We start from the raw sequence: 25,539 nt of genomic DNA, 5'->3' as shown, positions 1-25,539 counted from the left end.
TGCCGTATAGCAGCCGACTTCTGATTAAGTTAGTCGTTTGTTTACTTTTGGGGTTTTTTTTTTAGCAGCGTTTAATAAATGTTTTATTTGTTATAAAAAACCTGTCTCAATTATATATTCATTGTTGCTGGATCGTAACAGTATAAGGTAATGACAGAAGGCTACAGGAAATGCAAAGCATTGGTGCTCACACCTGAAGAAATAAAAATGAAAAGTAGGGATTATGTTAAACTTAAAGGTCTTTAGATTGACTGCACAAGTACCGGGTAAAGTCTGGATTTGATATTAGTAATGAAGAGAAGCACAGGAGGAGGATGAAAATTTATTGAATGGTATTAGGTTAGAGCCCATACCAAGCTGTGAGACTAGGGTCCCTTAATGTAGAAAAAAGGAGCAAGGGGCAACTAAAACAGCACAAATAAACTGCATGTCAAGTAAGCACAAGTTTAAAAGCCATTCAACATAAAACAATAAAATGTAGTGTAAAATATTGAGCAATAAACTGACCAAGTTGCACCAAGCTAGAAATATGAAAAGATGCCAGCGGCAATCTACACATCAGAAAGATGACCATCTAGACTGTGCAGTTGGTACATTTAACCAGTTTTAAATTAAATAATTTAAAAGAACCGACTTTTAAGTGTATCAAGCTTGTGTTGAATTATAACACAAAAATACAACTGCAGATGCTGTGGATCAAAGAATATGTACACAACGCTGGAAGAACTCAGCAGGTCAGGCAGCACCCGTGAGAAAAGAGTAGCCAATGTTGCGGGCCGAGACCCTTCAGCAGGATGTGTTGAATTATATTTCGTATTAGGCAGCCGTCAGGTAAAAGATTGATTTATTGCTAGCAGGGTGGTAGATGATAGTGGTATCAGCATAAAGTAATCTATGATAAAGACACCTCTACTTTTCCTCAAATAACCTTAAAACTATCTAGCCATCTGTATAACTCAAATTGGTAATATTGTATCTGCACTTGAGTTATGATTTATTGGTGTTAATAACTGTTTTCAATAAATTACAAAGAGCTCTTGTGAGAACAAGAAGAAAAAAGCAGAACACCATCAGAACTCAGAAGATCTGTGCAGGCAAACTGTGTAAAGCAATTTTTGGTCATGACAACCGCGAGAAAAGAAGAAATACTAGTAAATGGCACTACAGGGGGACTGTTGGGTATAGGCTGTTAGGTCATTGGTGAAACCAAAGGTGGAGGGGAAGAGGGAGATAACAGAAGTTAAAGGAAGAAGAAAATTAGGTGGGTGGGCGAGTGTGTGAGAGGAGAAAATTCAGTGCTCCAGATTCCAATATCTTCATTTGTCTCCTTGATACCACTTGCCATTCAATAAGATCTTTTATTTCAGCATAACCTTTTTTGCATTGACATTGAACTATTTCTAAGGACTAGAACTTGCTTTCATATATATTAATGGTCAATAAGACAAAGGTCCCTTTTTATGCCAAGGACCCCTACCATTAGCCAAGGGGTCCATGCAATTTAAGAGGAACTTAATCAATATCCGATTATAGTGTGAAACTCACAATGACACAAAGTTAAATTGATTGGCATAAGCACATTTTAGGGAAATGCAATAAACGGTGTGGATGGGGTAGAATAGAATAAAGTGATACATTTATGATCAGAGATGGTATAGGAGGAAACTTGCCTGTAACACAAAACACTGCCATGAATCCAGTGAATTGAATGCAACTAAACATATGTGCAGAATGCCTACTTTCAACTTTTTTTCCTTAAGAAACTAGACAGGTGTTTCTAAACACCTATCTAGTTTCTTATGAAAAATCAAAAGAGCACTGAAGGTACCCAGCAGGTCAGGGAGAACGTTTACAGCATTTTCTGTTTTAATTTTCAGCTTTACAGTGTTTAGAATTTTCACTTTTCAATTGTTATACACCTTTGCACAGTCTAACAAGTTTTATGAAGCAAAAATGCTCCTAGTGGACTAAATATACTAGGACTACAAGCAATAGTGACTGCCTTTGATTTCAGGCACAGTTCTGTGGCAACATTCGCAGCATAGATTTAGAAGGTTGTGAGTTCAAAAACTGAAATACATTATTTACCAAGGGAATATAGAAACATCATGATACCATTCAAAAAACAGAGAAGTTCTCCCCTACATCTAAAGCAAAATCTCTCGCACAATCAAGACCATTAAAATAAATGTCCTGACAAAGAGTCCCGGCTCGAAACGTCGACAGCGCTTCTCCCTATAGATCCTGCCTGACCTGCTGCGTTCCAACAGCATTTTGTGTGTGTTGCTTGAATTTCCAGCATCTACAGATTTCCTCGTGTTTGCCCATTAAAATAAATCTCTCTTTGGTGTTCAGGGAACTTTGGCTGTTACCTTTCCTACATTACAACAGAGAATGCACTTCAACACTACTTAATTGGCTGCAAAGTGCTGTGGAACACTAAGGCTATGAACAGTAAAACATAAATTCAAAGCCATTCATTTTGCTTTGTATTGATTGCCAGCACTAACAAACTTAACCACAGTCTTAATCTGGTTTATGCTGCTTTTAGGGCTCTCCAGTGATCTCCATCAGGATTTTCTCACTGCATATCACAGACTGAATATTAAAGTAGTTTTTGATTTATTCAGCTGCTATTAGTGTGTTGTCACCAATCGACTGACAGTAACACATTCCAAGAAACTTTGCTACAAAACCAAACTACTTCGATGATTTAACATATGCTTAATTCATCATTTCAATGATTCCTGGTCATTGCACCAACAGTAACAGACCTGTCACCACCAACACTCCATCTCAGTCACACACTCTCCAAAGGCAAGCCAAGTTACCAAACACTGCCAGATGTTTTCAAAGATCATATTGAGAATAACCTACCAAAATACCACTACGTTTCATGGTAATCCTAGAAGCAATGAGCTGAAAGTCTACACATAGTCATATTCATTATAATGTCAAAATCTTTTGGCTAATACAAATCTACAGTGCTTTTGTAGCTAGCAGGACATTCTGCGCTTAAACTTCCTTCCTTCAGCTTGATGAAGTTACTGTTTTCCATTTCAGTGCCAGACAAGCTATCAATGATCAACTGCCATATCAAGGCATGATCCCCAATCTGCATGGGGAGGTTTTATTATTTGTTCCTCAAAGCAAGGTTGCCGGAGTGAAATACCACTTTCCCCTGCTATAAGGTGAGGGTGTTGGTGGTAACGTGTGGCAAAAAATTGCTGCTTTATTTTCAGTTCATGACACCATCTTGGCAACGTTGGACTAGAATGAAAAAACCTGCAGTTCTCTACATGCACAGATCTTCCTGGTTCCATGGTAAGCGAGGGTTAATGAGGTGATTGCCAGGTGAAGTGGCTTGAACTGCCGCGTTGTATCTCAATAAACAAAACTGCTCTCATCCCAAGTGGAAAGGGCAAAGTAAGAACAAGAAACTCCCACCGCAATACAAAAATTTTTCTTATCCTCTCAATTGTCAGACATGTAACTAATTGCATTCACCTCAAGCAGGAAAGCTGATTTTACATTTATTCACAATTCCAAACTGTTTAACGTCATTACCAGTACACACGTGTAAAGGAGAACAAAATAATTGTTACTCTATTTACGGTTTCAGTAGTGATCAATTCCCCACAATACAACTTAACCATAAATGGATATCTCAAACAAAAATTAGATGCAATATACAAAGACAAAAAAATGTACAAAATATTCAGCACATCAGGTTACACCATTCAAGATGGAATACAAATGGAAAACAGCATTTGTGCTACACAAGTGCTAGATGGTGGAAATCTCCAACAATAAACTGACTTTAACTGCATAGGCAATATCATCATGGAATTATCAATTATTCACATATAGTATTGTACAAGTCTTAGGCACATATAAAAAAAATTGCTATGAAGCGAAGATGTTTTCAAACATAATGAAAAGTTGCTAAATATTAATAAATTTACTACAAAAAGTAGTCACACCTGCCCCAAAAGAGGTCCCAAAGATCCAGAAACTTGAATCCCTGCCCCCTGCTCCAATCCCTCAACCACGCATTTATCCTCCACCTCATTCCATTCCTACTCTCACTGTCATGTAGCACAGGCAGTAATCCCGAGATTACTACCTTTGCAGTCCTTCTTCTCAACTGCCTTCCTAACTCCCTGTATTCTCCTTTCAGGACCTCTTCCCTTTTCCTACCTATGTCATTGGTACCTATATATACCACGACCTCTGGCTCCTCACCTTCCCACTTCAGGATATCGTGGACGCGATCAGAAACATCCTGGACCCTGGCACCAGGGAGGCAAACTACTATCCGGGTCTCCTGATCGTGTCCATAGAATCACCTATCTGATCCCCTAACTATCGAGTCCCCTATTACTACTGCCTTCCTCTTCCTTTCCCTACCCTTCTGAGCTACAGGGCCGGACTCTGTGCCAGAGGCGCAGCCACTGTTGCTTCCCCCAGGCAGGCTGTCTTCCCCAATAGTACTCAAAGAGGAATACTTATTGTCAAGGGGTACAGCCACTGGGGTACTCTCTAGTACCTGACTCTTCCCCTTCCCCCTCCTAACCATGACCCACCTGTCTGCCTCCTGTGGCCCCGGTGTGACCACTTGCCTGTAACTCATGTTAATGATAGTGAAGTTACTGGACAGTATGGATTTGTAAGTGGAAAAACATGGTCAAATTAGGAAATCCATTCAAAATGAATTCCTTCACTGAAAAGTACAGTGTATTTGTTTCATATATTCAAGTATGACCTTTACAGAAATGTCGGTCTGCAACTTTTACAATGAGTACATCACAAACATAGCATGCAACATTCCCTTCTCCAGTGTGGCTGCTCCAGGTGAAGCCAAACCATCCAAGGAAACTTCAGTCCATTGTAAATGTCAAGTGTAGACTGGTGTTACCAAAGCATCTGTAGGCTAAATGTCCCAAAATGAACATTTGATCCTAAATAAATTTGTACCTATCAACACAAACAATCCCTTTATCCCCAACCCTGTCAAGTACACTTGATCCTGGCAAACTACATCTTCAAAACTAAGCGAAGGGCACCAAGGAAAGACCAGTAAATGGAGATGAAAATTCTTGAAGGCTATAACAAAGAGCATGTTTCTCCCGGCAGCGGAGTCCAGATCCAAGTGTCACAGTCTTCAAATAAGAGAAAGGCCATTCAGGAGTCAGTCATGCCAGGAGGAACTTCTTCACTAAAAGGATAGCAAATCTTTGGAGTTTTTTTTTATCCTGGAGGGTCAAAGAGTCTCAATGAGTTAATTCCAAACAGGCAGCAAGCAACAGGATTCTGCACAGTAATAGAATCAAGGGGACTGTGCTGAGAAAACGCAATAAGGTAAAAAATCAGTGATGACCAGAAGGGCCTATTCTTAATTCTTGTGTTTTGTTAGACCAGGTATAAAATAGATGACTGTGCAGCTGGAAGGTCTCGGCCTGAGATGTTGACTGGACTCTTTTCCATAGATGCTGCCTGGCCTGCTGGATTCCTCCAGCATTTTGTGTGTGTTGCTTGGATTTCCAGCATCTGCAGAATTTCTCTTGGCTGTGCAGATTCAATGGCTGGCACTTTAGGAAGTGGGAAGGCTGCATTTATTGTCTATCCTTAGGCATCATTAAGACAGCAATGTAAGCTATGTTGGTGTCCCTGAAGTGCATTTATATACAGTTCTTATATTCCTCATTGCAACTTTTAATAAGACTCTCTTCCATCTCCCCTTCAGTTTAAAGTAACAAGTAAATCTGAAGTACTACCTCAAGAAATACTTTTCTTTCACGGCAGTCTCCTGAACTCTCCCACAAAGGGGCAAATAATAAACATAAGGAAAGAAGATTGATTATCTTAGACATGAAGAGGAATCAGTAAAGTCTTTGGCAGCTATTATAATCAAACTAGCAGCTTGGTGTTGGGAGCTTTAATAACTGCAGCTAGTACTGGCCCTTCATATCTCACCCATCATCTTCAGACTTAATTACACCAGAGATTAATTAACTTATTTAAACCAATTTACTCAAAGCTGCCCTTTTCTCCAAAATCAGTTCAGTCTATCAAAAGACTTGTATTTCAGTTGTGTACACGGTTAAAAAAAGGAAAACCGTTATGAACCACTGAAATGAGTTTTTTTAAAAAAACAGTAGAATACTGGGAGCATGATATATAGATGATAATCTCAGATACTCCAAGATTCAACATTACATTAGACTACAGACCCTCTCCATTCAATTCAACACTAAATGTCACATGCCATCACAAAGACAGGGTCAGGCCCACACACCTTCAGAAGAGGCTAAGATCTCCATATCAACACCCAAGGCCCACACAATTCCAGTAAGGTGGTGGCAGGCTTGGATGCAGTGGCCTCTGAGTCCAAACAAAAGATGTAATTATTCATCCTGAATGTCCTTATTATGATCACAAGACACTAATGGATATGAAGGACATCAAGTATCATACGTCATGAATTGCTGAAATTGTTGCACACCATATTGCAGCCTGCTTCACACAGGGAAGGAGTCAGAGGCAGTGCATGATGCAACAAATGGTGGAAATGTTTGGTCTGGACGTTTTTCTTGTGATTCCACAACTCTGTTCGACATTGGTATGTCGATTACCACGAGTACAATTCACTGGTTCATTGGTGAGACTAAAAGCAAGGGAGCTGCGTTGCCTCGGTTGTTGTACGGACATGGCCCTCATGCCTCACAGTTGTCTGCTGTGGCTGCCAGCGAAGGACACAGCAAAGCTGGCTGTGTGCTGCTGGTTCTGTGCTGGGTTGAGAGCTGTCTCCTCCTGATGACACTGCCTTCCAGTGTTTGCTCCTGGGAAGACAAGCTGGATTGTGTTAGTGGCTGTACTTGAGCAAGATAAGGAACTGCAGCATGTTCTTGTAGAAACATGGATCCATGCACCATCAATCTACAGGCCATGACACTCAGCGACAGGGACTTTTTTTTTTGTAACTGCATTTTTCTACTATCATAATTATAATGTGCGTGACTGCTGGTACTGGGTTTTGCACTTTGGCCCCCAGAGGAATGCTGTTTTGTCTGGCTGTGTGGTTGAATGACAATTAAACTTGAACCAGAAACATCCAAGTAGGTTGTAAGACCATCCCTGCAACTTAATATCAGAATGGAATGATACAAGAACACTCATTCCAGCTGCATGTCACTGCCCATTCTATATTCAAAAAATCATCAGAAATTATTGAGGTACCTCACTCTAGACATCCATCTTAACACCACTGCATTTCGGAACATAATTAGATAACAGAACTTGCAACAACAAAGGGAATGTCTCAATACCAGGAATGGACAGGTAGATCATATTAGTATGACAACAGGGCTACATCAACAACCTGCATTTAATCACCCCCTTTAATGGATGAAATGCCTCAATGCATTAACAAAGAGATTTTATAAAACAAACATTTGACAAAGTAATATAATAAAACCAACATCAGGACTAGGTCTGGCTAAAGAGGCAAGTTTTAAAGAACTTAAGTAGACACAGAGCTGTAGAACTGAAAGTGCCAAGCTCAGAAACAAGGCAGATGGCAGCATGGCCATCCAAAGGTAGGATTTTTTTTTAAATCAGCTTCTCCAGTACTGGTAGGAGAAGTGCAGATCTCTAAAGGATGGTTAGGAGAAGAGGATTACAGAAAAAGAGGACAGGGAAGCAGCATGCTTTATGGGGGTTTGGTATGGAACCTCGATGAGGAATTTAAAATCGAGCTGTCCAATACAGGATGTATACAAGGATTAAAGCTAAGGCAGTGAGATCAAGCTGAATAATAACAGCTTACTGCAGAACCACAGGAGTGGAAGAAAAGTGAGTCAAGAAAATTTCCTTTTGGGTGAGTGTTAAGAAAAACCATTGCAGATAATTTGATAAGTAAAATAGGAACAAAGAAAATTTGATTGTACTTATTTAAGGATCCTAATATTTCAAGTCCAAACTATACAACCTGGATAGGAAGCTGCCAGTGCATGGATTTTTTTTTATGTGGGATAGCTGTAAAATATCAGCGAGCACACAAGAAAACTTGATAAATATGAATGCAGACTCTTCCAAAGCCTTGTGAAAGAGTGTAGTAATTGGAGGATGGGCAGAGGACTTGGGAAAATGTAATTTTTTTAGATGGGTACCAAATGGCTCACAGAGACGTGGTGGATGATAAGATCACTTTTGTACTTCATCTTTAACCCTCAGATGATTTAACCTCCTCAACCTGCTAGGTGAATCCAGAAATACCCCAATCTCTGGGTGAATAAGTTCCCATACATTTCAGTTTTAAATTGACCATCTCTAATCTTGTAACTGTCCCCTTGCTCAAAGTTTCCACCAGGAGAAACAACTCAATATCTACCTTATAGTTGCTCTATTAAAATAAAAAGAGGTTTTTACACTCAGCTGATCCATGGAAAATGGTGTGGTTAAGTCTGTTGAAGATTACATAAAAGGTCAATAATAATAAGTTCACCTACAAAGATGATAACAAATAATATTATTTATAACTAATTATATTTTAGTATCGTAAAGAATATACTGTCATTGGAGAAAATCCAAAGATTTATTAGGCTGATCCCAAGAATTGCCATACAATCACAAGCATTTTAAGGAAATAAATCTATTTTCTTTGGACTTAAGGAGACTGAGGGGTAGCCTTTTTAAAGAAACAAAATCCTAAAAGAGCATAACAAGGTATTTATTGCAAAGTTTTGATAAGTGGGAGAGTCTGAATGAATGGACGCAGGACAAGATTAGGTGTCAGTCACTTAATACGATCACTTGGGTGCCAGTGTAGAGAAGTGGTTAGTGCAATGCTATTCCAGCTCGGGGCATTGGAATTCAGAGTTCAAATCCAGCAGTCTGCAAGGAGTTTGTACATCCTCCCCGTGAACATCCTTCCACAGTCCAAATGTGTACCAATCAGGAGATTAATAGGTCATTGTAAATTGTTCTGTGATTAAGCTAGGATTAAATCAGCAGGCTGCTTGGGTGGAAGGGCTGTACCTCTAAACAAATAAAAATAGAAATAAATACAGAATATGTAGAACTTCATTGCTCAGAGAATGCAAAATCTGTGGAACACTCTACCCTGATGACCCATGGGTATATTTAAAGGAGAGATACATAATGTTTGAAAGATTAGGAAATTAAGAGCTTGGGAGTACTGGCACAGAAAAACAGATGAGCCCTGATCTGATCAGCCATGATTAGACTGAATGATGAGGCAGAGACCAAGAACCCTACTCCTGCTCCAATTTAAGTGCTTATGTCTTATTACAAGTTGGAGAGCTTAAAACATGGAACACAGGAAAGTGGGCAAGGGCTTAGGGTAGCATGTTACAACTTTGGATAGAAGATTGGGAATTGCTTCTCATCTTCAATGAGTTTCAAATTAGAGCAGATATATTTCAGGGTTGACAACAACATGTTTGTAAGTCATAGTCATAAAGCAATATAGAATGATACAAAACCTTCAGCCCAACAAGCTCATGCCATCCACAGTGCCCAATCATCTAGGTTCAATTTCCAAAGTTCATTCCCTTCCATGAACCAATCCAAGTGCTTCTTAAATGATAATAATGTACCTGCTGCTCATTTTCGCTGGCAGCTTACTCCCTCAAGTCCCTTACAGATCTTTTTCCCTCACCGTAAATTTATGCCCCCTAGTTATGGACTACTCAACATCGGGGAAAGAGATTGCTACCATTCACCTTATCTATGTCTCTCATTATTTTATAAACCTTTGTTAGGTCGCCCCTCATTCACCTAAGACCGAAAGAGTAAGGACCTAACTTGGGTCAACATCTACCTATAACTCAAGCCCTTAAGTAGTATAGGCATCTTCAAATATTCTCTGCACTCTACACTTTAAACAGTACTTCAAGTGCAGCTTCACCAATGACTTAGACAAATGCAACATATTGTCCCAACTCCTATATTCAAAGCATTTACAGATGAAGGCTAGCATGTAAAGGCCCTTTTCACCACACTGTCTACCTGTGGTGCCGTTTTCAAAAATCTATCACTTGTACTCTCAGGCCCCTCTGTTCCATTACACTCCCTGGTGCCCCACCATTCACAGTACATCCTACACTGGTTTGTCTTTCTAAAATGCATCATTTCACATTTGTATTGAAATCAATCTGCCACTCCATGGCCTACTTCCCCAACCGATCAAGCTAAATCGGGTACAGCAACGATGGAAGAGGAAGAATTAAGCAGTACTTGAGAGGAACCCATTCACAAAATCAATGAAGCTGAGGGAGTCAGGTAATCAACAGTTTAGTCAGAATAAGAATAAGATGGCTCTAATGGATAGGAGGTGGAATGGAGTTCAAAAACCATCAGCACAAGTGCCACAGTGAATATTTAGGAAGGCTTGATTAAATGAGTCTAGGGAAACTGAAGTAAGAAAGGCAACCGAACAGAGAAGTTTAACAGAGAGCCCTTTATAATTGTAGCTGGAGTTCAAGTTGGAGCAGACAGTGAAGGATGGTTTCAGAATAAACTTTAAAGCGCAGAAAAGTAACTGGGTGTGTCTATACATTCCAGTATCACTTCTGATTAACAATCAGGTTTAACAAGGAAAATCAGGACCCACTCATACTTAATACCACAACAAAAGGTTAAAATAATTTTGTTTTGCCAAACGTATTGAAAACTCATCCCTTAATTGATTGGGAATGGCTTTATTCATTAAGAAAAATAGGCTTAATGAGACAAGGTCATTAAGAATAAGGGTTTGGACTTAGCAAACAAGTAGTTGCTGAAAAATTATGAGTGCGTAGGATTTTGTGAATAAAACATGAGAGTCATTTTATATGCTTAACAAAAGCTACAGTCCTTTACTCCCATTGACAACTAAACTAAAAGCAGTCGCCTTACACTGATGTCATTACATCAGACACCATTTTAAAGTGAACACAACTCAATGACAATTGAGAATTATGCAGAACAGTTTCTATTATGAACAATGTAGTCATCTGTCACCCATACATTACCCTACAAGTGCAAGGTAAAGCAGAAGCTTTGTCTGGGATGGATATTGAAAAAGAAATATAGATTTCAAGAGGAAATACAGTCGGCCGTCCTTATCCGCTCGTTCCGCACACGCAAATTTAACCAACCGCGAATCGAGAAAACCCGGAAGTGCTCTTCCAGCACTTGTTGTTCGAGCATGTACTGACTTTTTTTTCTTGTCATTATTCCCTAAACAATGCTGTATAACAACTATTTTACATAGCATTTACATTGTATTATGTAATATAAGTAATCTAGAGATGATTTAAAGTATATGGGAGGATGTGCGTAGGTTATTGTGGATCGGGATCGAAAAAGATCGGAAGTTCTCTTACTAAGCAAGTCGGAACAGGTACATCCAGTATTATTTAGCGTCAGTTAGTCAAACGTTTATCTTAGCATATATTTTACCTTTCTATGCATATAAAACACTTAAGAACGTATGCTGCAATGCAGGGCTCGGGAACGGAAGTTCCTGAGTTCGACCCAGTGACAGACCACTATCAAGTGCGCTCTCCATCCGTACTTGGTTGATGTGGAGGATCAAAAACCCAAAACCCAATAATTAAACCACTGCATTGCTCAGTAATATTTGTAGCTTTCATCGGGGCAGGGCCTTTCCCACTTTATCCTTTAAAATTGTTCCGATCGTTGACCAAATGTAGCCTAACACTTTTCCAATGACCGATGGCGTTTCACCTCTTTCCACTCGCTTTATTATTTCCACTTTATTTTCAATCGTGATTATCTTCGTGAACAGAAACACTGTGGATGCAGAGCTCCGCCACCGGGTCCTAATGTCCACCGCACTGAAACAGGTCTGGGGTCTGGGGTTCCGCTGGGTCCTAAGATCCACCACATTGAGACAGGTTGAATAAGGGACTTGAGCATCCATGTTTTTTGGTATCCGCGAGGGGTCCTGGAACCAATCCCTCGCGGATAAGGAGGGCCGACTGTATAGTGCAAAATGAAAATCTGTTAAAATAATTGTACAGGTTTCCCCCCCGCAATCCAAAGGTAGAGCGTTCCTATGAAACCGTTCGTAAGCCTAAATGTCATAAAGCGAAGAAGCAATTACCATTAACTTATATAGGAAAATTTTTTTGAATGTTCCCAGACCCAAAAAATAACCTACCAAATCAAACCAAATAACACATAAAACCTAAAATAACACTAAAATATAGTAAAAGCAGGAATGATATGATAAATATACACCCTATATAAAGCAGAAATATTGTATGTACAGTGTAGTTTCACTTTTCAAACTCCGGAAGACTGCGTGCCAAAATCGATTTGGAGAAAAAAAGTCGGCATGTACACACGTGCACGTACACACCTATGCACGTACACGCATACGTACGCACATGCATACGCACATACACGCATGCACAAACAACTGCCCGCACAAGGCTTCACGGTCATTGTTGTCTTTCTCGAGGTAAGCACACGTATAAAGCGGGCGTCTTTTTTTCGTAAAAGCGAAAATCCTCTTTGGTTAGCGAAAACAGGTACTAATGTAGGACTTTCGTAACAGCGAGCTGTCATAAAGCGAACGTTCAAAAAACTGGGGACACCTGTACCTATAATAGATAAAACACTAACAAAGTCAAAAGGCTTGATCATTTCATTGGTCACTTGGGTTATCTGCTGAGAGAGGTTCAATGAAAGAAGAACAGTGAATATGGAAGACAACGATGACTGTTAAAGCTGAAAACATCCAGGATAATAAAGCACTGAATGGATCTCATTGTTTTAACTCTTCCCTGAAAGATAACCTAGATCTGCCCCACTATGTGGCTAAGCACAGCTCCAATGCCATCTGCAAATTCACTGACGACATAGTATTTTCTTGGATGAATCAAGGGTAATGATGATTACTGCAGTGAAGCAGCAAACCTGGATGAGTGATGCCATGACAACAGCAGCAAAACTGAAGAGCAGGCTGTTGACTTCAGGAGAGTAAGGAAGGTGAACATGAACCAGTCTACATTCGACGATTAGCGTAAGTCATTTGTTTGAAATTCAGAGGCATGACAGTGCCTCTGACCACACTTAGATTGGAGGAACACCACCTCATATTCTGTTTGGGTAGCTTCCATTCCAATGGTATGAACTTTGATTGCTCTAACTTCCAGGAATGCTCCCTCCTTCACCATTTCCCATCCCCTTTACCCTCTCTCCTTGCCTCCCCCGGTGCTTCTCCACCCCCTCCCCCTTTTTTTCTTTCTTCCATGGCCTTCTGTCTCTTTCACCAACTTCCTAGCTCTTTGCTTCATCCTTCCCCCAAGTTCCACCTATCGCCCGGTGTTTCTCTCTCCCCTCCCCCAACCTTTCAAATCTACTCCTCAGCAATTTTTCTCCAAGTCCTGAGAAAGGGTTTCGGCCCAAAACGTCAACTTCCTTTCAACCATCCGGTTCTCCAATTAGGGAAAAGCCTAATTATCATTATAGTTATCAACATCATGTCCACTATGATCACAATGCAATAAAGCAGGTGACTCTTTTTGTTCTAATTGCATTTTTTCTTGTTAAAATTGTCTATAATTTAAGTTTAATTGATGTTTTATTGTGCAGACTATTTATATGATGCTATGTATCTGAGATGACTCTGCAAGTTTCTCATTGCCTTCATGCATGCGACAATAAACCTGACTTCACATCCAAGTAGACAATAAAGAGCAATTCAAAATAAACTATTAGCAATATTACAAGATGAAACAAGAATGGTGGGAGGTTGACAGAGTTGTAAATAAAAAAAATATATAAATCAAGACAATTGTGAATGGAGTAAATGCTGGAAAAGTCAAACTTGGTGAGGAAACTTTACTAATGAGATCAACACCTGCCCCCCTCCAGTCCCCACTTCGCTTTATTCTGGCAACTTCCCCTTCCTTTCCAATCCTGAAGAAGGGTCTCAGCCCAAAATGTCAATTGTTGACTCATTTTCATAGATGCTGCTTGACCTGCTGAGTTCCTCCAGCATTTGTGTATTACCCATCTAGATGTCTGTCTAAACCTAGTCAACATGAAAGTGAAGAAATAAACTAGACATATTTCTTTCCTAAAAATGAGAGAAATCAGTATTGGGAAAGAGAGAGGGAGGATGATAGGAAACAATACACAGAATCAAAGAGTGATGGTTCTACCTCTGATGGCTGCAATGGAACAGACAAGGAGACGTTGTCAATAAATATCGGTGGGCAGTATATAACAGAACGAAAGGAGGGAGGTGGGCTCAATGAAGAGGCTCAAGTCAGAAGGTTGAGAAGCTGAGCGAGGAAAGCATGGCAGAGTTCCCTATCTTGATAAATCTGATTCTGATATAGACTAAGAGTGGGAAAATGAGAAGGGCAGGGGAGGGAGTAGGAAGCACCAGAAAGGTGTTCTGTAATTAATAATAAACCAATCATTTAGAATCAGATGACCTTGTCTGGTGTCTCAGAGCTGGGAGCGTCTGCGCCCACGCCATATCCCACCCCTGGCACTCCTCCTCTGCCACCTGTCCCACACTCCTCTCACCAAATTCACCATCACCATTCCCAACATCCTTTGCTCCAACCAGATTTACAAACTCACACTCTGCTTCACATCAATGATGAAATGTCAGCAGTCTGTGCTTCCAGGTAAGACATTTCTACTTGAACTTAATCCCATTAATCAGCCGAATTAGAGTAGAATGAACCAGTATTGCAACCTCAAAGCATTTAACTCACAAAGACAGAATACAAAGAAAAATCAAAGCCTTTACGCCTAGGATTACCATGTTTCTATTAATGTAGAACAATAATATTCCATGTTAAGGAACTTCACTATAGAAGACTTTCCCCCCCAATTTCAGTTGGCTCTTATGCCCAGATTTATTTTAAAACTCAATTCAAAAGTTTTCTATACACCCTGGAAGGTTTGGATTTACAGTCACTGCACTATCATCCCCATTCTCTGGATTGCCAAACTACTCAGCTAACTCACTCTGCTTCCAGGCACAACTCTTCCCTACAGTCCTCTCCAGATCTGTCCATCTACAGGTTGATATTGCTAAATTTCCTATTCTTACTTCCCAATTTTTTATTTGTGTAATGTACGTTCTTTTTCATTATATAAAAGTTCCCAGGCTAAAGAAAGTGTCAATGAACACGGCAGTAGATGCCCTCTCCCTACCCAAGAAAACACTAATATTTCAGTTTATATATACAGGAAATATAGCAATTTAAGAAATGTTCTATGAGTCTAAATATTTCTTTAGTCCCACTCTTAATATTCAACATCAGAAACCTTTCCATTGATACAAAATATTTCAAATGCTGATGCTTATTCTGGCTGGTCACCCGTTTTCCTTCTAGAATATTTGCTCACTGTTAATGCTTCAGCACATTGAAATAAATGCTCCACGTAGCCAAACATTGATCAGGTTGGTCACTGTGCATGTGGCACCAATGAAACATCAGCAGTGTACACCATGTCTAGCACACTGTAATCAGGCAGTGAATTTCAGGCTGCAATACTTGGATGGAAAGGGACTATGTGGAGAAGCACAGATATCCTATGGAGATGCAAGCTGATCTCCTCTTCAGACCCAGATGAAGCCAAGAGATGTAGATGATGGAAATCTGATGAACCAGATACTAGTTAATACCTGACTGATGCACATTTGGGAAAGAGAAGATTGATGTAAAAAAAAAGGAAGTAAAGGAACCCAACATATACAACACATTTTTAAAAATAAATCCTGATTAACTATAGCACTGCAAACAGCATCCATTAGAGCCCAGCTGCTTGAGTTAACCATACTTTTATTGGCAGAACACTGTCACCACATCAATTGCTGGTTAGTACATTCTGAAAAATTGAATTTACAGTGAGGCTATGGATAAAGAAACCAGTTGATTCCAGATGTGACTATAATGCTAATGTGCGAAAATCTGCAAGTACTGAAATGCCAAAATAACACACAAAATGCTGGAGGAACTCAACCTTCCTGATGAAGGGGCTCGGCCTGAAACATCGATTGTTATACTCTTTTCCATAGACGCTACTTGGCCTGCTGAGTTCCTCCAGCATTCTGTGTGTGTTGCTATGGCTATATTACTATCAGCTCAAATGTACTATCATTCTGTTATTCCAGCATCAACTCGCCTGAACAAAGATAGTTGAACAGTCAACTCCTTATAGGACAAGAATCCCAAAAAGAGTGTAGTGAATATAAAAAATGTTAAGTGTCAGATATTCTTTCTTATATACTAGCTTAAGCTTGAGCCTTGCAAAATTGTTACTTTCCATGACACAAGGTGAATGTGGTTTTAAAAAGCTGTTGCGAGGAAAAATGTCAACTAATGCTGCCACCTCCTGGATCTCTGATGAAGTGCACACAGTACTGTTCAAGCTCCCTAGCTATCCCAACATTCTTAAACACAATAAAGACTGCAGATGCTGGAAATCCAAAGCAACATACAAAGTGCTGGAGGTACTCATCAGATCAGGCAGCATCTACGGACATGAATAAACAGTCAACATTTCAGGCTGTGACCCTTCTTCAGGACTGAAAAGGAAGAGGAAAGATGCCAGAATAAAAAGGTGGAGGCAGGGGAAGGAGGATAACTAGAAGGTGATGGACAAAGCCAGTTAGGTTGGAAAGGTAAAGGGCTGGAGAAGAAAGAATCTGTTAGGAGAGGAAAGTAGACCATAGGAGAAAGGGAAGGGGGGAGTGGAGGATAGGCAGGTGAGAAAGGGCAAGAGACCAGAGTGGGGAATAGAATAAGATGGGTTTGGGAAGGGAGAAATTTTTCTACCACAAGGAGAAATTGATATCAACGTACAGAGCGGAGGTCCAGAACTTAGTGAGCTGGTGCTCAGAGAACAACCTGTCTCTTAATACAGCAAAGACTAAGGAGCTAATTATCAACTTTGGAAAGTCACAGGATGATGAGTACACTCCAGTCTACATTGACGGAGACGTAGTGGAGAGAGTGTCCAGTTTCAAGTTCCTGGGAAAACACATCTCAGAAGACCTTACATGGTCCACTAACACCACAACAATTTTTCCTCAGGACACTGAAGAAAGTTGATCTACCTGAGCAGGTGCTGGTGACCTTTTACCGCTGCACCATAGAGAGCATCTTAACATACTGCATCCCTGTGCGGTATTTCAAGTTGTACAGCAGCTGATAGGAAAGCACTTCAGCGCACAGAAGATCATCGGGACACAGCTCCCAGCCCTGGAGGACACTTACAGCTCACGCTGCCTAAGGAAAGCTACAAGCATCTATAAGGACAATACACACCCATGCAATCATCTGTTTGAACTTCTTCCGTCTGCCAGACGTTATAAGATTTTCTATGCCCGCACTTCCAGACTAAAAAATAGCTTTTTCCCCCACAGCTATAATTGCTCTGAACCAATTGATCAAGCATCATCCATAAATTTGTTATACTGCTACTTTTAATACTGGTTTTATGGCTATCATGCATCTGAGTTGCATTTTTGTACTGCTGGACATTGCTTGTACTGGCTGGTTACTTGATTTTATTTATTGTATATTTATTTTATGGTTGTTTTATAGCATTGAGTACGAGTGTTGCAAACTCATTTTCGCTGTATTGGTGCATGACAAATTGAACTATGCAATGACAATAAAGATACTTCAATTTCAATATTCATGCCATTCGATTGGAGGGTTACCCAGACGGTGGTGTCACCTTGGCACAAGAGTCCATGGACAGACATGTCAGAATGGGAATGGGAATTAAAATATGTTTGGTCAAACAGAGGTGCTCAACGAAGCGGTCCCTAATTTACGATGAATGTAGAGGAAGCCGCATCGGGAACACCAGACACAATAGACGACCCCAATACATTCACAGGCGAAATACTGCCTCACCTGGAAAGACTGCTTGGGTCTTTGAGTGGAGGTGAGAGAGGAGTTGATCAGCAGTAACACTGAAGCAATTCAGATGAAATTAAATGTTTCCATCATGCTCTGGTCCAAATGGAGTAATCAACGGACATTGCAATTAGTTAAACATATAGCGATAACAAGACACTCTGAATGGACTATTTTTAAAAGAACAGACTTTCAACAAGGTTGGCACCATTTAATACACAGACTTTGTGTGAGCATTCCTATAACACCCACAACCCGCTGTCAGCAGGAAAAACACAATAGTACTTTCTGGCCTATAGTTTAGAATTCCACTTTATCTAACAGCAGAACTCTTTTCAAACCCAGAGAAATGTAATTAATATTGCATCCTGGTGAGTGTAAACCTGTACACATGAATAGGCTCAATTTCTAAAACACATTGTGATAAAAGCACAAACCTTTCAGTGACCCAGGTAAGCCTATGGAAAATCAGTACAGGAAATAAAAGGAAGGAGGATTCGATTCTGAAGTTGGGGTTGACGGCCGAGAAACCTTTAAGCTATGCTGTAGCTCTGCATCTGATCTAACTCTGCCTTGAATTACAGAGCTGAAAGATGCCCTCTAATTTGATGTGCTTTTATTTCGGAATGGTGGATCTGTGTCTTCTTGTCAACCAGCTGTATGTTGTACTACTTGCAACAGATTCACACTGAAATTGCTACATAGCAGCACAAGTGTAAGCTACAGATGTCTAGTCTCTGCTATGAGACTAGATATCTTTCTGAGCCATGAAAAACAAGAAAAACTGCAGACATTGGTTATCAGAAATAACAGCAGCAAATACTAGAGATCTTCAGCAGGTCACGCAGTTAACGTTTCAGTTCCAGGGCCCTTTGTCAAAACTAACAGAGTTCTAGCAAGCAACACACACAAAATGCTGGTGGAACGCAGCAGGCCAGGTAGCATCTGTAGGGAGAAGCACTGTCGACGTTTCGGGCCGAGACCCTTCGTCCTGACAAAGGGTCTCGGCCCAAAACGTCGACAGTGCTTCTCCCAAAAGATGCTGCCTGGCCTGCTGCATTCCACCAGCATTTTGTGTGTGTTGCTTGAATTTCCAGCATCTGCAGATTTCCTCGTGTTTGAGAGTTCTAGCAAAGGGTCTTGGGCCAGAAACCTCAACTTTCTCTTTCCACAGATGCTGCCTGAACTGCTGAGTGCTTCCACTATTTTCTATTACCTTCCTCAGGTAATTAATGAAGGGAAAATCTGGTCAATTTCTGGGTTAGAGGCAGACAAGTGCAGTGAAATGAAATACCAGTTGACAAGCTAAGAGAGAAAAGACAATCATCTCCCACATTACATTAAAATATAACAGCACAGGAACAGGCACTTATACCCATGATGTCTGTTCTGAGAATGACACCAAATATTCTTATATTCTTTCAGAAACTTCAGTCTTTTAAAACCAATTCTTATATGTAACTATTCACTAGCCTTTACTTACCACATTGTTTCAACTAAGTAAGTGTTGCTCAATGTTAATTTTAAAAACTGGATAATCAAGTTATTTCAACCTTGATCTGTGATCTTTTGTCTGCCATCAGCTTGACATTCATTTTTTTTTAATTAGGAGGTACAGTCAATTAAAGAACATCCAGGATCAGTATATCAAAGTGACATATTGCTATCTGAGGGAATCAGAAGGGGATCTTGTTCACTCAGAGGGTGGTGTGAGAGTGGAATGAGCTACCGGTGAAAGTGGCTGATGCAAAATCAATTGTAATATTTAGAAGTTTGGATAAGTACATGGATGAGAAGGGCAATTGTATGGGTGCAGGGTGATGGAACTGGGCAGAAAACCAGGATAGCACAGACTAGATGGGCCTATTTCAGTGCTGTAGTGCTCTGTAACATATTAAAACTTTCTACAGATATACATTATATTATCTAGCCATAGTGCTTTAAGTAACTTTCAAGTTATCTTTCAAGTAATTGGACAATGTTTCTATTTAATGTTAACTTCACTCTTTTACAATTGTTACATACCCCATGGGTATCTTGTGACTGTCTTATGACCGTAATTGTAATTGAGTATCTGGTGAGCATGATGTAATGGTCTTGTGATGGTGGGGTGATGTAATTTTCCCGCCAGTGGGAGGTCACATGATGGCCTGTTCCAACAGGTATAAAATGGGAAAGCCTTGCTGTGACACAGGTTAGTTCGTTGTTTAATTCGTCAGTTACTCCGTTATGCTGCGTATTCGTCTCATGACGCAGTTTTGTTTTAAAGTGGAGTTCTACTTTCTACTGTAAATTGTGCTGGCAGTTTTTAAAATCACTGCTAGTTATGTTTGATGTAACTTCGATTTAATTTTAAAGTCTAATTATTGCAGAGTGAAGATTTACCGAAGTACGGGAACCCGAAGGCTTGAGTAAAGTTGGTGTCATCGGTGGTAATATAGGATCAACCTTATTGAATCTCTGTTCAAAGAGATAGTAACCTGCATCCGAGATAATCCCTGCTGTAAGAGCAGAAAGGGTTGGGCGCAGTGTTATTCGCCAAGGAAAAGGTCAGTTCCTTTAAGCCGTTTTTATTTCCTTCGTCGTGAATCCTTCGGGCAAGGCATATTTCGGCTGGGATCAGCAGTAACGTCACGTCGTCGAGGAATTCGTTACTTCAGGAAAGCCTCTCCTAATTGACTGTTTCGCATTTACCACTTTAAGAACTGTGTTCGCATTTATCGCTTTAAGAACTGTTCGAGTTGCCGTATAGCAGTTAACTTCCGGTTAAGTTAATTGCTTTGTTTACTTTTCACTTTTTTTTATTGAGTAGTGTTTAATAGATGTTTATTTGTTTATAAAACTGGACTCAATTCTATATTCATTATTGCCGTATTGTAACACAATACAATTCCTTTTGCTGTTCCCTCCAAAAAAAAATCCCCTCAGTTAACATTCCTTCCAAACGCTGATCTGGGCATATGCTCAGAAAATCAAAACAGAACTGCAGATGCTGGAACTTGGAATTAAAAACAGAAAATTCTGGAAACTTCACTAGGTCAAACAGCCTCTGTGGCAAGAGATACAAAGTTAACATTGATTCCTCATCAGTGCTGCTAGATGTTTTAATCCAACACTCCCCTCCATTGCCTCCTTTTGGCATCTTCTGCTTCAAAAGTAATTATTCATCCACACCAATATTCCCCCTCTTCTAACCATTCCTTTCCCACTTTTCTTGCAAATTAAGACTTAACTATTTAATTATCTGATTTCCCGGTCTTGATGAAATATTTTTGAATTGAGTTTTTACTTGTTTTCTTTTCCACATATATTGCCTAATCTGGTCACCTTTTTTCCAGCATTGCCTGAGTTTTACTTTAGTTTTCTAGTACATACAGTTTTTTGACTCAAATTCCTTCCCTTTGCATTCCTCCTGAGTACCATGACTTCACAACTCACCAGGCTGCCATTTATCATGCTTTACAACTATGATTGTGCATTATATCTTACACTTTCACCCTTCTCCATTTAGTAAAATAACACCAATAACAATAACTCATTCTCTAATAATTTTCCTATTTTCTCTCTCACATGCACAAGTTATTCAATCTTACCTGGTAAAGCAGTGATGAAATCCCTCTGCAACATAGGTTTCAGATAGGAGTTAATATGTCCATGCTGGTAATGACACATCCGGGAGATTAGGTGCTCCACAAATTCCACCTGATCTGATTCAGACCATTGGTCAAAGTACTTAATACACAAATCCTTCTCTTTCTCGTAGTTTCCTGATGGCCTCTTTCTGGGGACGATCATGGAAGGGGGCCCATTTGTGATCTGGATTCATTTGTCAGAAGAAAGGAAACAAAAACATTATTGGCACTTAGACTGAAGTTTGAGAGAAAAATCAATATAGATGCTTCAATACTAAACTGCATTAGACTTTTTGCATTATGCTGGGGGGGGGGGGTGGTGTGTGTGTGCGCGTGCGTGCGTGTGCGCGCGCGCGCGTCTGCCTTCCATGGGGGGCTGGGGGGGGTCAACATCTCAAGGATCAAGTAAATTAAAAATTATATCTTTGCAAAACATTCACATTACAGAATGTATAGCACAAGAGGTAATGCATATGAAACATGCAATATTTATAAACTCTTTAAATCACTACTGCAAGCTCGGCATATAAAGCGAAAACAATTTATCAACATCTATATTCGATACATTGCATGTCTTACAGATGTTAACAAAAACAAATCATAGCTGCCAAGCAAAGCTATCATGCTGTGAAGCAAAGAGACCAATATGATATTGATCTGGTCTTACACCTCTCCACAGTGTTATACCAGGAAACTAGGTCAAGCAGCTGAACAGCCAGAAAAGCACAGCACAGATCACTGAGTTAGCTGATTTCAGGCAGGTCAACAGAGCACAAATAGCTGTCATGTCTCCTCCAGAACAAGAGAAAGCAGGAAACACATCTAATGATTTCAGGATGTCACTGACAATTTTAATTTATTTTTTGCCCCAATTCTAACCCTGCCAATTACATTTAGCATTACTGTATGAGGAAAAGCACCAGCAAATACATGCACAGCATGACCCACAAGTAGCAATAAAAACAAATGAGACAAAGGAGAGCGAGGGTAGCTGAACAGCAAATGTTTTGTTCAAGGAAAAGTGCCCTGTACTTCAGAAAGACAGCAGCTTCAAGCACGCTGCAGACCACCTCTACTCTCCACTGAAGCATTTCCTAGATTGTACGCTCAAGGCCCTGGAACAGAGTTGATCACGTTGAGGTGTGAGCACTGCCAGATGGTCATGATTACGGCCATAAATGTGTGAGTGACACCAACTGAGGACAGGGTTCCTAATACATAGATGCTCACATATATGGTGGAAGTAGAGGGATCATATTCTTACTGAAACAAACTTTAGTACGTATTAATCCTGTCAGAAGCACAAGTGGTCGGAAGGAAAATCTTTGACAGATTGAACAGTAGTTTCCGCACAAAGAAACATTTTACATTAAACAGGTGTTGGTTTTGGTGTTAATGAGCAGCACAGAAAAATAAAGGATAATTCTAATTAAGATGCTTATAATGATAAAGGAATTCAATAAGATACAAGGAATAGCTTCTTCTCATGGCCCTGGGAAGGTGGAGTGTTGGAGAGTGCATCTGAAGCAAAGGAAAAGAATCTTAAAAATAAATCAGATTGTTTAAAAGGGAAATCAGAATCTTCTAAAAATAAATGAAATGGAAACTAAAACACTCTCCAAAGCTGAGTCAATTGGAGTTTATAGATGTCCCTCTATTCTGTGCCCTCTGGTCCTAAATTCCCCCACCACAGGAAACATCATTTCCATATCCAGTCTATCTGGGCTTTTCAACATTTGATAGGTTTCAATGAAATCCGCCCCCCCTTCTAAATTCCAAAGAGTAAAGGCCCAGAGCCATCAATTGCTCCTCATACAATAACCCTTTCCTTTCCGGAATCATTGTTATGAACGTCCTCTGAACCCTCTCCAATGTCTACACATCTTTCCTAACTAAGGGGCCCAAAATTATTCACAATGCTCCAAGTGAGGCCTCACCAGTGTCTTATAAAGCTTCAACATTACTGTCATATTCTAGTCTTCTAAAACATTCCATTTCCCTTCTTCACCACTGACTCAACCTGCAAGTTGACCTTTGTAGCTCACACTTTTGAATTTTCTCAATTTAGAAAATAGTCTATTCCTTCTACCAAAGCACATGACCATATACTTCCTGACACTGTATTCTATTTGCTAGTTACTTGCCCATTTTCCTAATTAGTCCAAGTGCTTCTGAGAATCATCAACAATACCTACCCCTCTACTTAGACTGTATTGTGCAGAAACTTGCCATAAAGCCAGCAATTCTGTCATCTAAATCATTGTCATACAATGTAAAAAGTGGTCAAAACACTTGTGGAACATTACAAGAATCAGCCAATGAGAAAAAACTCATTTTATCCCCACTCTTTGCTTCCTGACAATCAGCCAATCTCCTATCCATGTTGGTATCTCCCTGTAATACCATGGACTCTTGTTAAGAAGCCTCGTGTGAGCCACCTTGTTAAATGCCTTCTGAAAATCCAAATATACCACATCCATCGATTCTCCTTTGTCATCCTGCTTATTATTTCCTCAAAGAATTCTAATACATTTGTCAGGCAAGATTTTCCCTTAAGGAACCATGCTGACCGTGACATGAGGATACAGAGTGGGGTTGGAGAAATGGCAGATGGAGTTTAATCTGGGCAAGTGTGAGGTTTTGCATTCTGGGAGATCAAATGTAAAGAGAGAGTACAATTAATGGCAGCATCCTTAATGTTGATGTACAGAAGGATCTTGGTCCACGGATCCCTGAAATTGGACATGTAAGTCAATAGGCGGGAAAAGTGTGTCACGGACTTGCCTTTCTTTGTCAAAGCATTGACTTCAAGAAGTCAGGAAGACTTAAACAGCTCTGGTTAGCCGTATTTAGAATATTGCTTTCAATTCTGGTCACCCCATTATAAAAAAAGACATGGAAGCTTTGGAGAAGGTGCAGAAGTTTACCAAGATGCTACCTGGATTAAAGGACACATGCAAAAAGGAAGGGGTCGTTTTCTCTGGAACGGTGAAGACTGAGGGGAGACCTGATAGAGACACAAACAGAATAGACAGCTGGTATCTTTCTCCCTGGGTCAAAATGTCTAATTCAAGTGGGCATGTATTTAATGTGAGAGAGGGTAAAGTCATAGAAGAGGTCTTGAATACAAGAGCAGGGATGTGATGCTGAGGCTTTATAAGGCACTGATGAGGCCTCACCTTGAGTACTGTGAACAGTTTGGGTTCCTCAAGAAAAGATATGCTGGCATTGGAAAAGGTCCAGAAGCGGTTCATAAGGATGATTGGGGAAATGAAATGATTATCATAAGAGGAACATTTGATAGCTCTGGGTCTCTACTCACCAGAATTCAGAAAGATGATTGGGGCAGGTGGATCTCATTGAAGCTTTTTGAATGTTAAAAGGCCCAAACAGTAGATGTGGAAGGGATGTTTCCCATAGTAGGGGAGTCTAGGACAAGAGGGCACACCCTCAGGATAGAGGACAGAGATATGGAGAAATTCCTTTAGCCAGAGGGTGGTCACAAGCAGCTGTGGAGGCCACGTTGTTGACAGAGATTAAGAGGTTCTTGGTTGGACATGGCATCAATGGGAGAAGGCTAGGGAATGGGGTTGAGGGGAAAAAGGACTAGCCATGATTGAATGGCAGAGCAGACTCGATGGGCCAAATGACCTAGTTTGGTCTTATGGTCTTATAATGGCCATACATTGCAGTTGGCAGGATATGAACATTAATGTGCCTCACACACTTTTAAGTTGTGGCCTCAATTATTCACAGTACAAATAAAGTGACACAAATGCTGGAGGAACTCAGCAGGTCAAGCAGAATCCATGGAAATGAATGAACAGTTGACGATCTAAGCCAAGGCCCTTCATCAGGACTGAGAAGGAAGTGAGAAGACACCAGAGAAAATTATATGTGGGGGGGAGGGGGAGGGGAAGGGGGCTAGCTAGAAGCCGGGTGGGTGGGGAAGGCCAAGAGCCGGAGAAGAGGGA

The 25,539-nt window shown here is 40.2% G+C and overlaps 1 protein-coding gene across 3 annotated transcripts in view; it reads right to left on the bottom strand.

The window, feature by feature from the left end:
• LOC140739528 (F-box/WD repeat-containing protein 11) overlaps positions 1 to 25,539 on the bottom strand; it is a 291,401-nt gene that overhangs the window by 146,047 nt on the left and 119,815 nt on the right. For all 3 annotated transcript variants that reach the window (XM_073067919.1, XM_073067920.1, XM_073067922.1), the window contains one exon: positions 21,527 to 21,749. In XM_073067919.1, coding sequence (XP_072924020.1) covers positions 21,527 to 21,749 — 223 coding nt within the window. The remainder of the gene's footprint in view (positions 1 to 21,526; positions 21,750 to 25,539) is intronic.

This window comes from Hemitrygon akajei, chromosome 15 (assembly GCF_048418815.1).
Source record: "Hemitrygon akajei chromosome 15, sHemAka1.3, whole genome shotgun sequence".
In the NCBI taxonomy this organism is placed as follows: Eukaryota; Metazoa; Chordata; class Chondrichthyes; order Myliobatiformes; family Dasyatidae; genus Hemitrygon; species Hemitrygon akajei.
This window is presented reverse-complemented; position numbering and strand designations above follow the sequence as displayed.